This window comes from Scyliorhinus torazame, chromosome 11, assembly GCF_047496885.1.
Source record: "Scyliorhinus torazame isolate Kashiwa2021f chromosome 11, sScyTor2.1, whole genome shotgun sequence".
Classification (NCBI taxonomy): domain Eukaryota; kingdom Metazoa; phylum Chordata; class Chondrichthyes; order Carcharhiniformes; family Scyliorhinidae; genus Scyliorhinus; species Scyliorhinus torazame.
This window is the reverse complement of record NC_092717.1, coordinates 206,970,664-206,988,811: the sequence shown is the minus strand read 5'-3', so window position 1 is coordinate 206,988,811 and position 18,148 is coordinate 206,970,664. Positions and strand designations below refer to the sequence as shown.

Below are 18,148 nucleotides of genomic sequence, written 5' to 3'. Positions count from 1 at the left end.
TGTCTCCGGCGATTCGCTGGCCTGCGGCCCGCGGAACTCGACCGGGCCGTTCCCGCCACTTGGGAGAATCGCGGGAGGGCGTCGGACCGGCGTCCCGGGAAATTGTGGCGGCCCAGGCGATTCTCCCAACCGGCGCGGGAGTGGAGAATCTCGCCCCCAGTTTCTTGCTATTTAACTCTCTTTGTTGACTATCACTACAGACTTCCATTACTAGTTTCGTGCTGCATGACTAATTTCACAACCATTAATTGTCACAGTCGGATGCCTTACATTTCACAGTTTGATTGACAGATTAACAAGTGGTTATAGACCCTTTGATGTGGGACTGTGAATTCCAATGCTTCTTGTATTAAGAGATTGTGGACGTGAATAAAAAATGCAGGAGTGTGAATGGAGTCAATGTTTTTTTTGTGAATTAGAGTTTGTTTCAACTTAGTTAAATCTGCAATCACTCAGAGCTTTTTTCTATAGAGTGAAAATGTATCTGATCTCGACATGGGTCCTGAGGTCTACCCATATTGGATATTAGGTGAGATGGCATGCTAGGTGACGTGAGAGTGATTGTCCTTAACATCAAGGTGCATTTGACCTCATGTGGCATAAAGGAGCCAGAGCAATACTGGAGTCAATGGCAATCGGGCAGAACTCTCCATTGCTTGAAGTCATACCTCGCACAGAGGAAGATGATTATGGCTGTTGGAGGTCAATCATCTCAGTCCCAGGACATGAATGCAAGAGTTCCTCAGGGTAGTATCGTAGACCCAACCATTATCAGTTGCTTCATCAATGACCTTCCTTCCATCATAAGGTCAGAAGTGGAGATGTTTGCAAATGACTGAACAATGCTCAACGTCAGTTATGGCCCTCAGATACTGAAACAGTCCAAGTACAAATGCAACAAGACCTGGACAATGTTCAGACTTGGGCTGACAAATGGCAAATAATATTCACACTGCACACAAGTGCCAGGCAATGGTCATATCCAGCAAGAGAGGATCTAACCATCACCCCTTGACATTCAGTGGCATTACCATTGCTGAATCCTGGGTTACCATTGGCCAGAAACTGAACTTGACTAGCTATATAAATACTGTAGCTACAAGAGCAGGTCAGAGGCAGGGCGCAGTGGTTAGCACTGGGACTATGGTGCTGAGGACCCGGGTTCGAATCTCAGCCCTGTCCATGTGGAGTTTGCACATTCTCCCCGTGTTTGCATGTGTTTCATCCCCAGAACCCAAAGATGTGCATGCTCGGTGGATTGGCCATGCCAAATTGCCCCTTAATTGGGAAAAAATAATAATTTAAGGAAAAAAAAGAGCAGGTCAGAGGCGAGGAATCTTGGAGCGAATAATCCACCTCCCCAAATTCTGTTCAGAATCTACAAAGTGCAAGTCTGGAGTGTGATGGAATAATCTTGCCTTGCCTGGATGAGTGCTGCGCCAACAACATTCAAGAAGCTTGATACCATCTAAACACAGCAGCCCGCTTGATTGCATCCCATTCAGAAACATTTGCTCCTCTACTGCCAAAGCACAGGAGCAACAATATGTAACATCTACAAGATGCACTGCAGGAACTCACCTTGGACAGAACCATCCAAACCCATTACCACTGCTATCTAGAAGGGCAAGGGCAGCAGTTACATGGGAACACCACCACCTCAATTTTCCCTCCAAACCATTCACCATCCTGACTTGGAAGTATATCGGCGTTCCTTCATTGTCACTGGGTCAAACTCCTGTAACTCCCTCCCTAATTGCACTGGGGTTGTACTTGCAACACATGAATAGCAGCGGTTCAAGAAGGCAGCTCACCACCACCTTCTCAATGGCAATTAGGGATCGGCAATAAAGGCTGCTGTAGCATGTGCAGCTCACATCACTTGAATGAACAAAAAACTTTGTGAGGACAAAGGGTATTAGGTGTGGGGGTTGGGGAGGGTGTGGTTTGGTAAGAGTTGGCATTATGTTCGCAAAGGGACTGTAAAGGTTCATGGAGGCATGTGGGAACATACCTTAGACAGTTGGTGGATGCATGAAGTAACATTGGTTGGCATGGATGGGGCATGGCGAGTGTGTGTGAGGGTTGCATGGGGGTGACAGTGAATGCTGCAGGTAGGCTTTATGTTTTATTCTTTCCTTTTCATTCTTGGACACAGGGCCAGAGTCCTGAGGCAGACCTCTGTATCCACCAGCTTCCTCACTTCTTCCCGGATCACACTCCCGATATCTGGGGTGGGATTCTCCAATTATGGGGCTATGTCACCATGGCAGCGTCAAAGCGCGGGAGTTTCACTCTGGACTTTCCTTTGGGTAGAGATCAGGAATAAGAAGGGTGCAGTCACAATGTTGGGGGTTTACTACAGGCCTCCCAATGGCCAACGGGAGATAGAGGAGCAGAGCTTACTTGGAAAAGAGTAAAAGCAACAGGGTTGTTGTGATGGGAGACTTTAACTTCCCCAATATTTTCTGGGACTCACTTAGTGTTAGGGGCTTTGATGGGGCAGAGTTTGTAAGGAGCATCCCAGGAGGGCTTCTTAAAACAATATGTAGATATTCCAACTAGGGAAGGGGCTATACTGGACCTGGTATTGGGGAAATGGGACCGGTCAGGTCGTAGAAGTTTCAGTAGGGGAGCATTTCGGGAACAGTGACCACAAGAATTCAGCAAGTTTTAAGTGCTGGTGGACCAGGATAAGAGTGGTCCAAGGGTGAATGTGCTAAATTGGGGGAAGGCTAATTATAACAATATTAGGCGGGAACTGAAGAACCTAGATTGGGGGCGGATGTTTGAGGGTAAATCAACATCTGACATGTCGGAGGCTTTCAAATGTCAGTTGAAAGGAATTCAGGACCGGCATGTTTCTGTGAGGAAGAAGGATAAATGTGGCAAATTTCAGGAACCTTGGATAACAAGAGATATTGTAGGTCTCGTCAAAAAGAAAAAGGAAGCATTTGTCAGGGCTAAAAGGCTGGGAACAGACGAAGCCTGTGTGGGATATAAAGAAAGTAGGAAGGAACTTACGTAAGGAATCAGGAGGGCTTAAAGGGGTCACAAAGAAATCATTGGCAAATAGGGTTAAGGAAAATTCCAAGGCTTTTTACACGTACATACAAAGCAAGGGGGTAGCCAGGGAAAGGGTGGCCCACTGAAGGACAGAGGAGGGAATCTTTGTGTGGAGCCAGAGGAAATGGGTGAGGTACTAAATGAATACTTTGCATGAGTATTCATCAAAGAGAAAGAATTGGTGGATGTTGAGTCTGGAGAATGGTGTGTAGATAGCTTGGGTCACATTGAGATCCAAAAAGACGAGGGGCGTCATTCTCCGCCGGTGGGAGTCTCCATTCTGCCGGCACCGGGGGATTTCCCGACGGCGTGGGGCTGCCCCACAATGGGAAACCCCATTGACCGGCCGGTGTTACGAAGACTCCCGTCGGCCGGTCGGCGCAGAAATGTGGCGGGGCGGGTAGGAGAATTTCTCCCCAGGTGTTGGCCGTCTTGAAAAATATTAAGGTGGATGTCCCCAGGTCTGATGGGATCTACCCCAGAAAACCTAAGGAGGCAAGAGAGGAAATTGCTGAGGCCTTGACAGAGGTCTTTGGATCCTCACTGTCTTCAGGTGATGTCCCGGAGGACTGGAGAATAGCCAATGTTGTTCCTTTGTTTAAGGAGGGTAGCAAGGATAATCCAGGCAACTACAGGCCGGTGAGCCATACGTCAGTGGTCGGGAAATTACTGGAGCGAATACTTCGAGACAGGATCTACTCCTATTTGTAAACAAGTGGACGTATTAGCGAAAGACAGTACCGTTTTGTGAAGGGGAGCTTGTGTCTCTCTAACTTGATAGATCACTAACTCGATAGAGTTTTTCAAGGAGGTCACAAAGATGGTTGATGCAGATAGGGCAGTTCATTTTGCCTGTATGGACTTCAGTAAGGCCCTTGATAAGGTCCCTCATGGCAGATTGGTACAAAAGGTGAAGTCTCACGTGATCAGAGGCAAGCTGGCAAGATGGATACAGAACTGGCTAGGTCATAGAAGGCAGAGAGTAGCAATGGATCAGATCAGTTACATTTTCTGATTGGAGGGCTGTAACTAGCGGTGTTCCGTAGGGATCAGTGCTGGGACCTTTGCAGTTCGAAGTATATATAAATGATTTGGAGGAAAATGTAACTGGTCTGATTAGTAAGTTTGCGGACAACACAAAGGTTGGTGGAATTGCGGAAAGTGATGAGGACTGTCCGAGGATACAGCAGGATTTAGATCGTTTGGAGACTTGGGCGGAGAGATGGCAGATGGAGTTTAATCCGGACAAATGTGAGGTAATGCATTTTGGAAGGTCTAATACAGGTAGGGAATATACAGTGAATGGTAGAACCCTCAACAGTATTGAAAGTCAGAGAGATCTAGGTGTACAGGTCCACAGGTCACTGTAAGGGGCAACACAGGTGGAGAAGGTAGTTAAGAAGGCATACGGCATGCTTGCCTTCATTAGCCGGGGCATTGAGTATAAAAATTAGCAAGTCATGTTGCAACTGTATAGAACCTTAGTTGGGCCACACTTGGAGTATAGTGTTCAATTCTGGTCGCCACACTACCAGAAAGATGTGGAGGCTTTAGAGAGGGTGCAGTTGAGATTTACCAGGATGCTGCCTGGTACGGAGGGCATTAGCTATGAGGAGACGTTGAATAAACTCGGTTTGTTCTCACTGGAAAGACGGAGTTTGAGGAGCGACCTGATAGAGGTCTACAAAATTATGAGGGGCATAGACAGAGTGGATAGTTAGAGGCTTTTTCCCAGGGTAGAGTGGTCAATTACTGGGGCATAGGTTTAAGGTTTGAGGGTAGTGGGTGCCTGGAACTCACTGCCGGAGGAGGTGGTGGAGGCAGGGACGATAGTGACGTTTAAGGGGCGTCTTGACAAATACGACAAAAATGAATAGAATGGGAATAGAGGGATATGGACCCAGGAAGTGTAGAAGATTTTATTTTAGAAGGGCAGCATGGTCGGCGCAGGCTTGGAGGGCCGAAGGGCCTGTTCCTGTGCTGTACTTTTATTTCTTCTTTGTTCCAAACTAACAGCCGCTGCCACTGCCTCCCAGGCGGTACTAATCATCCTGCTCCTGGCCCTCCAACCCCCTCAGGAGAACAGGATGTCCCGTCTCTCATAGATGGCATTGAGAAGCCTGGCCAGGTTGGCATTACCAAATCGAGGAGCAGGTCTGTATGCTGCCATGCTTCTATGTTTTTTTAAATTTAGAGTACCCAATTAATTTTTTCCAATTAAGGGGCAATTTAGCGTGGTCAATCCACCTACCCTGCGCATCTTTGTGTTGTGGGGGCAAAACTCACGCAAACACAAGGAGAATGTGTAAAGTCCACACGGACAGTGATCCAGAACCGGGATTGAACCTGGGACCTCGGTGCCATGAGGCAGCAATGCTAACCACTGCGCCACCGTGCTGCCCTCGCCATGCTTGTATGTTGACTGGGAGTGAGTGGTGGAATGTTTAAAAGCAGCTCCCCTGTGTCAGCGAGACACTGAGGCACGAATCTGACAAATCAGACAGCGCAAGAACAGTAACTTCAAGAAGCTTGTGGAGCTAATTTCCGGCACTAAGTGCTGTTAAATATGGGCCGCGATCCCGCCAGCGCTGCCGTCACAAAACACTCATGAAAAAGTATATATTTTACATAGAATTTTTCATGGATTCGGGATATCCCAATGCAGTTTATGGACAACAAATTTTAGTAATTCTGAAGTATCATTGCTGTTATAATGTCAGAAGGAGAATTCAAGTATCCACAAAAGGAGTTTGTTAAAGTGGCAGATGAAATTCATTACAGATATGTGTCAGGTATCAAAGTTTGGAAGAAACAAATATCAGAAATAGGGCATGATGGTGTACTTTCATAAGTGGTACCAGGCCTCATCCTATAGTTCTAGGCCTCAGGTGCCCAGACTCATTCCCCTCCTCTTCAAAATAATCTTGAATCCTCTGCGATCTGCCTTGATGCCAAGCAAGCAATGGCCTCATGCCCTTGGCCTGCTTGCAACCAACCTGCAGTGTGGTTAAAAAGACCTGAGACTCAAACTGATGACATTGCTCCCAGTGCCCCACACCCACGTGTCAGAAAGCCTCATCAACCTTTACACACAAAGGCCGGATTTTCCGGTCCTGCTTCGCCCCGGGATTCATTGTGGACAGGACGCATCATTTGACAGATGAGTAAAAGATCACTTCAGTTCAGGCAGGAATATCTGATCTGGAGTCATTAACACCCACCCAATATATCTAGAGATGGGTACATTACCGTGTTCATCCAATGAACTGTACTACGATCAAACTGAAAATGGATTCATTTCAAATTCCTTCTTGACAAAACCTTGAATTCTATACACTGCTGTCATTTGATTTGATTTGATTTATTATTGTCACTTGTATTGGTATATGTGAAAAGTATTGTTTCTTGCACGGTGTACAAACAATGCATACCATACAGATGGGACATAGAAGGAAGGAGAGACTGCAGAATCTAATGTTACAGTTATAGCAAGGTGTATAGTAAAGATCAACTTAATACGAAGTAGGTCCATTCAAAAGTCTGACGGCAGCAGGGATGAAGCTGTTCTTGAGTCGGTTGGTACGTGACCTCAAACTTTCGTATCTTTTTCCTGACGGAAGAAGGTGGAAGAGAGTGAGCGGGATTCTCCCAATGGGAGTCTAAGTGCCGACGCCGGAGTAAAAGCCGGAGTGTTCCCAGACCACTATTCTGGAGCCTCCGTGGGACTGGCAGGGGCGTGGCGCGATTTGCCAGGGCGGGGCCTCCGCGGGGAACTTCTTACGCGCGCCGGCCCCGAGCCAACATGGGGTCGGTGTTCAGGGGTCGGCCGCGCCGGTAAGTAGTCCCGGGGGGGAGAGGCTGGCCCGCAGATCGGTGGGCCCTGATCGCGGGCCAGACCCCATCGGAGGCCCCCCCCGGTGAAAGAGCCCCTCCCCCCCCCCCAACAGGCCGCCCCCCGAGTGTTCCTGCAGAGTTCCCGCCGGCAGCGACCAGGGTTGAATGGCGCCAGCGGGATTCTGTCGTGTCGGAGCGGCCACTCGGCCCATTCGGGCCGGAGAATCGACAGCCCCGCCGATTCCAGCGGCCCGCGGCCGGCGCCGTGCCAAACGCGCCGGCGCAAATGGCGCCGATTCTCCCCACCTCGGAGAATCACGCGCCGGCGTCGTGGCGCGGTTGCTCCGATTCTCCGGCTCGGCGCGGGAATCGGAGAATCGCCCCCAGTATGTCCGGTGTGCGTGGGGTCCTAAATTATGCTGGCTGCCTTTCCGAGGCAGCGGGAATTGTAGACAGAGTCAATGGATGGGAGGCTGGTTTGCGTGATGGATTGGGTTACATTCACGACCTTTGTAATTTCCTGCGGTCTTGGGCAGAGCAGGATCCATACCAGGCTGTGATAAAACCAGAAAGAATGCTTTCTATGGTAGGCAATGCAGGCAATAGGTCATGCAGGCAAAGTAAATTTGTGGAGTACAAATTGACAGATAATCTTAAATATAATAACGGCATTGCTTCAGTGTTGTGCGATACAGAATTACATTTCAAAAAATGGATCTCAGTTGTCAAAAAAATAGATTTTTTCATGTTGGAGGTTTACTGTCCATCCTCTCTAAATCAGACAGTGCAGATTAAATCAGAGCCAAAATGTGTACACAACGTAAATTCTAGACTCAATGAGAAGCAAAATACTGTAGCTGATGGAAATCTGAAGTGACAGAAAATGTCTCTGGCAAACATCTGTGGAGATAGACAGGTTAATGGATGGAATCCTGCACTGTCCCCCATGGCAAGTTCGATGCTGGGGGTGCAGGGGGCTATTGTTGTACCCTCAATAACGACGCTAGAGAGTAAAACGGTAAAGAAGGCTTTAATAAGCTAAGAACTAGCCTGGTGCCGAGACGGGTGCTTACTGGGTGCCGCCTGCAAGGCGGCCCCTTATATACGACTCCCAGGTGGGCAGAGCCCGGTCTTAAAGGGGACATCACCTTACATGATGATAAGGGTACAGTAATACAATAACCGTTCATCACATTCGCCCCCTGTTTAAAAAAACGAAGTCCGGCGGGAGTGAAGTGGAATCACAAGTCCATTTGTTTTAGCGGCCTGAACGTCCTCATTGACCTCCTCAGCTCGGGCGGTGGTGCGGCGGACACGGACGTCGTAGTTGAGGGTACGTCCGGGAGCACGGTGGTCGGAGCTTTGGTCCGGGTCGGGGTAGGGGATCGGGGCGCAGGGGAAATAGCTGGGGCTGGGGTAGCGGGGCTGGCGCCGGTGGGGGGTGTAGAGGGGGAGCGTTAGTGGGCGTGTGCGGTCGGTGTCCTCCGACGGGGAGTGGGACCGGGGGGGGAGGGAGTAGTGGGTACCAGATCCTGCAGGAGAGCCGTGAGGGGAGGGGGCATCTGGAGTGGGGGAACCAGCGGGTGCCAGATCCCGGAGGAAAACCGTAACTTGCCTGCCGTTGGGGTACTCAACGTAGGCGTATCGGGGGTTCGCATGTAGTAATCGGAGCCTCTTGACCAGGGGGTCCGTTTTATGGCTCCTCGCGTGCCTCCGGAGAAGAACAGGTCCCGGAGCCGTCAGCCAAGGTGGAAGTGAAACCCCGGAGGTGGACTTCCTGGGGAAGACAAACAAGCGGTTATGAGGGGTCTCATTCGTGGCCGTGCAGAGGAGCGACCTAATGGAGTGTAGGGTATCGGGTAGGACCTCCTGCCAGCGGGTGGTTGGGAGACTTCTCGACCGTAGGGCCAGAAGGACAGCCTCCCAAACTGTCGCGTTCTCCCTCTCCACCTGCCCGTTTCCCCGCGGGTTATAACTGGTCGTTCTGCTCGAGGCGATGCCATTGCTGAGCAGATACTGACGCAGTTCATCACTCATGAACGATGTACCCCAGTCGCTGTGGATATAAGCGGGGAAACCAAACAGGGTGAAGATGCTGTGCAGTGCCTTTATCATGGTGGCCAGGGACAGGGGACAGGGGACGGCAAATGGGAAGCGGGAGAACTCGTCGATGACGGTGAAGAAGTGGTCATTGCGGTTGGTGGATGGGAGGGGGCCCTTGAAGTCCACACTTAGTCGCTCAAAGGGCCCCGAGACCTTCACGAGACGAGCCTTGTCTGTCCGGTAGAAGTGCGGTTTGCACCCCGCGCAGATCTGGCAAGCCCTGGTCATGGCCTTCACCTCCTCGGTTGAGTAAGGTAGGTTGCGGGACTTGATAAAGTGGATGAGCCGGGTAACCCCCGGGTGACAGAGGTTATTGTGGATGGCTTGCAGGTGGTCCTCCTGCGCGTTAGCGCACGTGCCGTGGGACAGGGCTTCTGGGGGCTGGTTGAGTTCCCCTGGACGATACTTGATATTGTACGTGTAGGTGGAGAGTTCGATCCTCCACCTCAAAATGTTATTGTTTTTTATTTTGCCCCGTTGTGCGTTATCAAACATTAAGGCTACCGACCATTGGTCGGTGACGAAGGTGAACCTCCTACCGGCTAGGTAGTGCCTCCAGTGCCGCACAGCCTCCACAATGGCTTTGTAGTGATCTGTACATCTGTACATACATCTGCACATACACCAGGGACGGCAGCACAGATGTGACAGCCACAGCATCACTAGAGGGAGCATCAGAGACGGGTATAAAGTGTCGGGCCCATGGCAGGATCCGCCTCTTTTAGAAGCACAGAGCTAGTGAGCAGCAGCACACAGAGATAGCTAGCATTGGCAGTTTACCTTAGTTTCACTGGTGATACCTCTTGACTGTTTTACATCTAATTGAGCTCTGGAAGCAGAGCGAACCCTTTGAATAAAGTGTTTGTGTTAACTGTAAGTCTTCCTCGGCAATTTCATCCCAAACCTGTCCACACGGACGGTAGCTTTACACAATCTCCTACGAAAGACCACTGCGTTTCAGTGGACACAATGTCACCAAAATGAATGGGTGGATCTCAAACAGCAACTAATGAGGGTACCGACCCTTGCTTTCTTTGACGCAACCAGACCCACCAAGATCTCCACTGACGCCAGCCAGGACGACATTGGCGCTGTTCTCCTCCAACAGGCCGACCAGTCTGACTGGGTCCTGGTGGCATACGCGTCCAGGGCCATGACCGCAACTGAGTGCAGATATGCACAAATCGAAAAAGAATGTCTCGGACTCCTCACTGGGATACACTCCGGGAAGAGATCTTGCCATTGCCGATGCACTGTCCCGATCAATTGGCACTGACAACGCACCATCAGCCCCTATCAGAGAAATCGAGGCCCAAACACAGTTATGCATGGAGAATTTGCCTGCTTCGGATGAAAAGCTTTGCCTAATCCGACAGGAAACGCAGAAAGACGCAACCTTACGGAGGGTGCTGCACCTACTCCAGCACGGTTGGACGAGGGGACAATGTCCACAATTTCAGAATGTCAAGTCAGAACTGATTGAAGTTGACGGCCTGCTGCTAGGCAATGCGCAGATTGTGATTCCGGCCACACTCCGCGCCGAGATGCTACGTAAGATTCATGAAGGCCACCTAGGAATTGACAAATGCAAAAGGCTAGCACAACAGGCTGTGTACTGGCCCGGCATGAATCAAGACATAACGGACATGGTCATGACATGTGACACCTGTCGAAGACATCAACCCGCACAGTGTACAGAACCACTACAGCAACACAAACTCACAATGGCACAGTGGACAAAAGTGGGCATTGACCTATATCATGCCACAGGGCGTGATTGCGTCTTGATCATGGACTATTAATCAAACTATCCGGAGGTACTGAAACTCCATGATCTCACGTCTTCATCTGTCATCAAGGCGTGCCAGGAGACATTCGCGCGACATGGAATCCCGCGTGTGGTGATGTCAGATAATGGTCCCTGCTTCGCGAGCTGGGAATGGAAAGAGTTCTCAGACCGCTGCAGCTTTCGGCATGTAACATCCAGTCCACGCTACCCACAGTCAAATGGGAAAGTGGAAAAGGGTGTCCACATTGTTAAACAACTTATTGGCAAGGCAACAGATTCACGCTCGGACATCAACCTAGCGCTGTTGTCCTACCAAGCAACCCCATTGAGCTCAGGACTGTCGCCAGCACAGATGCTCTTCGGCAGGGACATCCGGACAACCCTCCCGGCGATTCAATTCCGAGACCCCGATAACGCTCTTGTACTTGACAAAATGAGGGTACTACGGTCCAAACAAAAACAATACTACGATCAACATGTGACCCCAGGGATAGCTTAGCATAGGCAGTTTACCTTAGTTTCACTGGTGATACCTCTTGACTGTTTTACAACTAGTTGAGCTCTGGAAGCAGAACAAACCCTTTGAATAAAATGTTTGTGTTAACTGTAAGTCTACAGTCATTATTCAGAATTGGAGAATAACATAGGCTTGTGCCTCCTTCTCGACAGCAGAGTGCCGAATCTCGGAGGCGGTGAGGGTCCGGGAGAAGAACGCTACTGGTCTGCCTGCCTGGTTGAGGGTAGCAGCCAGGGCGATGTCTGACGCATCACACTCTACCTGGAAAGGGATAGTTTCATCCACCGCGAGCATAGCGGCCTTGATGATGTCAGCCTTGATGCGGCTGAAGGCCGATCGGGCCTCAGCCGACAGGGGAAATATCGTGGTCTTTATGAGTGGGCAGGCTTTGTCCGCATATTTGGGGACCCACTGGGCGTAATAGGAGAAAAGTCCCAAGCACCGTTTGAGGGCCTTGAGGCTGTGGGGGAGGGGAAGTTCCTTAAGCGGTCGTGGTCGGGACCTAGGACCCTGTTTTCCACGACATAGCCAAGGATGGCTAACCGGGTTGTGTGGAAAATGCATTTTTCCTTGTTAACGGTCAGGTTGAGGGCTCGGGCGGTCTGGAGGAGCTTTTCAAGGTTCGCGTCATGGTCCTGCTGATCATGGCCGCAGATGGTGACGTTGTCCAAGTACAGGTGTGTATCCCGCAAGCCGTATTGGTCCACCATTTGGTCCATCGCCCTCTGGAAGACGGAGACCCCATTTGTGACGCCGAAGGGGACCCTGAGGAAGTGGAAGAACCGGCCGGCTGCTTCAAAGGCAGTATAGGGGTGGTCTCTCGGTCGGATAGGGAGCTGGTGGTAGGGGGATTTGAGATCGACCGTGGAAAATACCCGATATTGGGCGATACAATTTACCATTTCTGCTATGCGAGGAGGGGGGTACGCATTGAGCTGCATGAAGCGGTTTATGGTCTGGCTATAATCCATGACCATCCGTTTCTTTTCCCCGGACCGGACTACCACCACTTGTGCTATCCAGGGGCTGTTGCTAGCCTCGATGACCCCCTCTCCCAGTAAGTGCTGGACCTCTGACTTGATAAAAGTCATGTCTTGGGCACTGTACCGCCGGCTCCTGGTGGCGAGCTTACAGTCGGGAGTGAGGTACGTGAACAGAGAGGGGGGTCCGACTTTCAATGTCACAAGGCTGCATACCGTGTGGGGGGGGGGGCAGGGTCCGCCGAACTTCAGTGTCATGCTTCGGTGGCTGCACTGGAAATCCAGTCCGATCAGCAGGGGGGTGCAGAGGTGAGGGAGGATATACAGTTTGAAACGGGTGTATTTGGCACCCTGGATCGAGCGATCCTCAATACAATGCCCCTTGATTTGGACCGAGTGGGACCCGGATGCGAGGGCTATGGTTTGGGACATGGGATGGCTGCGCAAGGAGCAGCGCCTTACCGTTTCTGGATGAATAAAACTCTCCATGCTCCCGGAGTCGAAAAGGCATGGAGTGTTGCGCCCGTTGACCTGGACCTGCATCATAGAGTTCTGCAGGTGTTTTGGTCGAGGGTGATCGCTCCCAGTTGCGGGTAGTCCGAGTCCTCAGCCGAGTCGGATTCATAAAATGGCCGCCGCCGTCGGTAGCACGTGTCGGGTCGAGAAGGTGGCCACCGCCAAGATGGCCGCCCCCATGATTCGCACGAGGCAGATGACGCATCAGAAGGGGGCGTGTCGGGTCAATGCGTAGCCGCGTTGCGAGGCCTGCGGGCCTGTGAGCCTGATTTTCGGGCCTTCTGTTCTTTATGTTTCTGGCCCTTGGGCCTGGCCTGGCAGCTCCTCTCAAAATGCCCCTTCTTCCCGCAGTCGCTGCAGACGGCAGAGCAGGCTGGGCAGTGTGGGCGTGCGTGCTGGTCCTGCCCACAGAAATAGCACGGTGTGCCCCCGGTCTGGGATGGTCGCCGCGCGGCACAGGCCCGTAACGTGGCCGAGTCTGGGGAAGTCCGAGGGGGGCTCGCAGTGTCCGCGGGATACGTGCCTAAATTATGTCGGGCCACTTCCAGCGAGGTGGTGAGCGTTAGCGCGTCCTGGAGGTCTTTTGCCCCGTTTTCGAGTCGTCGCTGCCAGATGTAGGTCGAGCGGATGCCGGACACGAAAGCGTCTCTGATGTGCAGGTTCATATGGATTTCCCCTGTCACATCCTGATGATTACAATTCCTGGTGAGTTTTTCTACGAATTCGTCTAGCGTTTCCCCCGAGCGCTGCCGGCAGGTAGAGAGCAGATGCCGGGCATGTACCTCGTTGATGGGTTTGACAAACCGCTTGTGTAGTATCTCAACCGCCTCTTCATAGGTAGTCGCCTTTTCAAGCTTGGCAGAGATTCTGTGACTCACCCGGGTGTGGAGTAGGCTCAGCTTGCGTGGCCCCAGGATGGGAGTCTCTGAGGAGTCCAGGTAGGCCTCAAAGTATCGGAGCCAGTATTGAAAATTTTCCTTTGCCTCCGGTGTCTGTGCTTACAGATTGAGCTTCTCTGGTTTTAGGCCTGCGTCCATCCTGATGTCGTTTAGCTTTTTAAATTATAGTACCCTCAATAATGACGCTAGAGACTAAAACGGTAAAGAAGGCTTTAATAAGCTAAGAACTAGCCTGGTGCCGAGACGGGTGCATACTGGGTGCCGCCTGCAAGGCGGTCCCTTATATACGACTCCCAGGTGGGCAGAGCTGGAGGTGGAGTCCCCCAGGGTTCCAAGCCCGGTCTTAAAGGGGACATCACCTTACATGATGATAAGGGTACAGTAATACAATAACCGTTCATCACAGCTACCAAATGTAATCTGACAGGAGGGTGGCCGGTTGAGCTCATGGCAGTGTGAAATGCTACCCCTAGGGATAAAGGCCCTGCGTTGGCCTATCACGTGCCTGAGTGGAACACGATGTGGCTGGCCTTCCCCAAAAAATGTGATGCCTGGCTCTCGCTGTCTCTCCAGCCAGCAGACGAGATTCCCCCTCACCTCTAGAGGATAAGGCCCAACGTTTCAGGTGTGTGTGAAGCAGTTGATTCCTGGGGTGAGGGCTTGTTGTGCTCATTGCAGTTTAGAAGGAAGAGAAGGGACCTTACTGAGACAGATCGGATTCTGAAACCCTTTGATTCTGGGCCCAAGTGACTAATTTATATCTAATGGAGATAATCTTATCAGGTTCACTGGCTCCATTCCAAAGGTTGTTATCACACCTCTAACTCTAATCCCTTTAAGTAAACATAGAAAATAGAAGCAGGAGGTGGCCATTCGGCCCTTTGAGCTTGCTTCGCCATTCATTATAATCATGGCTGATCATCAAATTCATGAACCATGCTTGGAATTAGAAATAGCTGAGGGGTGTTACCAGCCTCCCAACAGGCTTTCATTTATCCAACAATTTAAAAAATTCAATCCCCAAACCAAATGTTGTGGTCCAAAAATATATGAATCATGAAATTAAGACACTTTCACAACACCCTGCCCTCACCTCTGTTGAGCTAGTCTGTTAACAGGCAGCTGGTAAAGTCAGCAGCCTCGCTAAAAGTTTTTAAAAACTTCCCACGGCTGGGATCCTAATACGAGTGGGCCCGTTCAGAAGCCTGGTCCCTCCGCTGCCCTCTGGAAAATGTTTGAAACCAAAGTGGGGCATCTGACCATTTTCTCAATGGGAAAATCTGAACCCAAGAATCCAAGCACAGCTTGCCAGTTTGGAGAGGGGAGCACGTGTTTCCCCCCTCTCACTCGCCTCTACAGAAAGGTAAATGACAACTTTTGGTTTAAAGGTTTAAAATGTATTAACTGCTTATGTTGTTCCAACAGGGAGACCAGGGTTATCCAGGAGAACAAGGCTTTAAAGGCGTCGCTGGAACACCTGTAAGTTGATGGCATGGATTTCCCACTTGTAGTTGCCTGTAATTGTGACTGCAAAGTCTAGTCTGTGTTTTGATGTTTGATTCAGTGGGGAGTTTTATCAACGTTTTATTTTCTGTCTCCAATTTTCTCTGCTCTTTTACCTATCTGAAATGGTTTAGTCCTTTCCTGGCATATATTTCCGTGGATTAGCAGCTTATTCTACAGTAAATGTGATCTCTGTGCTCACTCCATCCACTGACAGCAAGATCAGGAAACCTGTCCAAATGTTCTCCTCTCTGACAGAAGAGCACTGAGGCCAGATGCAGCACAAACTGTTGGCAATTTATCAAACTTAACATTGACACAAAAGCTGGGGTCTTCATGCGCTGTGTGGCCCAGCTTCTAATTTAGGGAGTTTGATCCAATTTCCCAGCATGTCATAAGAAATACTTGTTATTCTAGCTGACATGGAGGACAGCAGAGCTTATCAGTGTTTAATGAATTCTTTCTTTTGGAACAAATCATCACGCAAAAATATCAAGAATCCTATAATTATGAAGCTGTCTGTGCCTTGTGATACTTTGGACTCGTGTTTTCTCTCTCTGTCATTTGTCGGAGTTGGGCGGGCACACCCATAGAATTTACAGTGCAGAAGGAGGCCATTCGGCCCATCAAGTCTGCACCAGCTCTTGGAAAGAGCACCTAACTTAAACCTACGCCTCCACCCTATCCCCGTAACCCAGCAACCCCACCTAACCTTTTGGACATTAAAGGGCACTCAGTCCAAATTGTACCAGAATTTACCTCTACTTCTGTGTTCAAATCATTATCATAGTTCCAAAATGGCTGCACACTAATTGCACTGAGTGCTGAATTTGGTGCATTTGAGTGCTTTAGTGAGAGTTTGGTGACTGAGGGAGTATAAGGGTTCATTTTTATCTAAAGTCTAGTCTTTCTTTTATTTAGTTAATTAACTTAAAAGTTGCTGTTTAGTTTAGAAGAAGGTGAATTATCAGTCAGCTTTAAACAAAGGTTCTACTTGTAGGTACTTGCAGCTGGAGCTTGTTAATTAGTTAATTGGATTAGGCCAGTTTTCAGAGGCTAGATTCACAGTATAAAAGTGATCCACCTACAGTGCAGACTTTGTTTGCACTGAGTGCTGAATTTGGTGCATTTGAGTGCTATAGTGAGAGTTTGGTGACTAAGGGAGTGCTGAATTTGGTGCATTTGAGTGTTATAGTAAGAGTTTGGTGACTGAGGAGTGCTGAATTTGGCGCATTTGAGTGCTATAATGAGAGTTTGGTGACTAAGGGAGTGCTGAATTTGGTGCATTTGAGTGTTATAGTAAGAGTTTGGTGACTGAGGGAGTGCTGAATGTGGTGCATTTGAGTGCTGTAGTGAGAGTGTGGTGACTGAGGGAGTGCTGAATTTGGCGCATTTGAGTGCTATAGTGAGAGTTTGGTGACTGAGGGAGTGCTGAATTTGGTGCATTTGAGTGCTATAGTGAGAGTTTGGTGGCTGAGGGAGTTAGGTGAGGAGGGAGTAAGGTGCTCCTTTCATTTCGTTTCCTACATTTCCGCAAGAAGCGAGAAGGGAGCCAGGAGTTTACAGAGCGTGCAGCTGACTGGGAGCAGAGTCGGAGGGCGGTGGTCCAGTTGGTCCACAGGGCAGCTATATTCTGTAAGGTAAGAGGGGATGGAGGCTAGGCCAGTTGCATGCTCCTCCTGTAGGATGTGGGTGGTGAGGGATACCACCAGTGTCCCCGCTGACTATACCTGCGGGAAGTGCACCCAACTCCAGCTCCTCAGAGAATGTGTTAGGGAACTGGAGCTGGAGCTGGATGAACTTCGGATCATCCGGGAGGCAGAGGGGGTTAAAGAGAAGAGTTACAGGGAGGTAACCACACCCAAGGTACAGGACAAGAGTAGCTGGGTTACAGTCAGGGGAAAGAAAACAAACAGGCAGACAGTGCAGGGATCCCTCGTGGCCGTTCCCCTTCAAAACAAGTATACCGTTTTGGATGCTGTTGGGGGGGGGATGACCTACCGGTGGAAGGCCCTAGCGGCCAGGTCTCTGGCACTGAGTCTGACTCTGGGGCTCAGAAGGGAAGGGGGGAGAATAGACTCCCGGAAGGTATGTTGCCTCCTGGGTGCCAGGGCCAGGGATGTCTCGGATCGTGTCTTCAGGATCCCTAAGGGGGAGAAGGAGCAGCCAGAAGTCATGGTGCACATTGGTACCAACGACATAGGTAGGAAAAGGGGTGTGGCGGTAATAAACGAGTTTAGGGAGTTAGGCTGGAAGTTAAAAGCCAGGACAGACAGAGTTGTCATCTCTGGTTTGTTGCCGGTGCCATGTGATAGTGAGGCTAGGAATAGGGAGAGAGTGCAGTTGAACATGTGGCTGCAGGAATGGTGTAGAAGGGAGGGCTTCAGGTATTTGGATAATTGGAGCGCATTCTGGGGAAGGTGGGACCTGTACAAGCAGGACGGGTTGCATCTGAACCAGCGGGGCACCAATATCCTGGGAGCGAGGTTTTCTAGTACACTTCGGGAGGGTTAAAACTAATTTAAGAACATAAGAACTAGCAACAGGAGTCGGCCATCTGGCCCCTCGAGCCTGCTCCGCCATTTAATGAGATCATGGCTGATCTTTGTGGACTCAGCTCCACTCTCCGGCCCGTACACCATATCCCCGAATCCCTTTATTCTTTAGAAAGGCATCTATCTTATACTTAAAAATGTTTAAAGAAGGAGCCTCAACTGCTTCACTGGGCAAGGAATTCCAGAGATTCACAACCCTTTGGGTGAAGAAGTTCCTCCTACACTCCGTCCTAAATCTACTTCCCCTTATTTTGAGGCTATGCCCCCTAGTTCTGCTTTCCCCGACCAGTTGAAACAACCTGCCCGCATCCATCCTATCTATTCCCTTCATAATTTTATATGTTTCAATAAGATCCCCCCGCATCCTTCTAAACTCCAATGAGTAC

The 18,148-nt window shown here is 50.1% G+C and overlaps 1 protein-coding gene across 2 annotated transcripts in view; it reads left to right on the top strand.

The window, feature by feature from the left end:
* The window catches only part of col22a1 (collagen, type XXII, alpha 1), a 481,125-nt gene that overhangs the window by 242,246 nt on the left and 220,731 nt on the right, over positions 1 to 18,148 (top strand). For both annotated transcript variants that reach the window (XM_072468265.1, XM_072468266.1), the window contains one exon: positions 15,130 to 15,183. In XM_072468265.1, the coding sequence (XP_072324366.1) occupies positions 15,130 to 15,183 (54 nt within the window). The remainder of the gene's footprint in view (positions 1 to 15,129; positions 15,184 to 18,148) is intronic.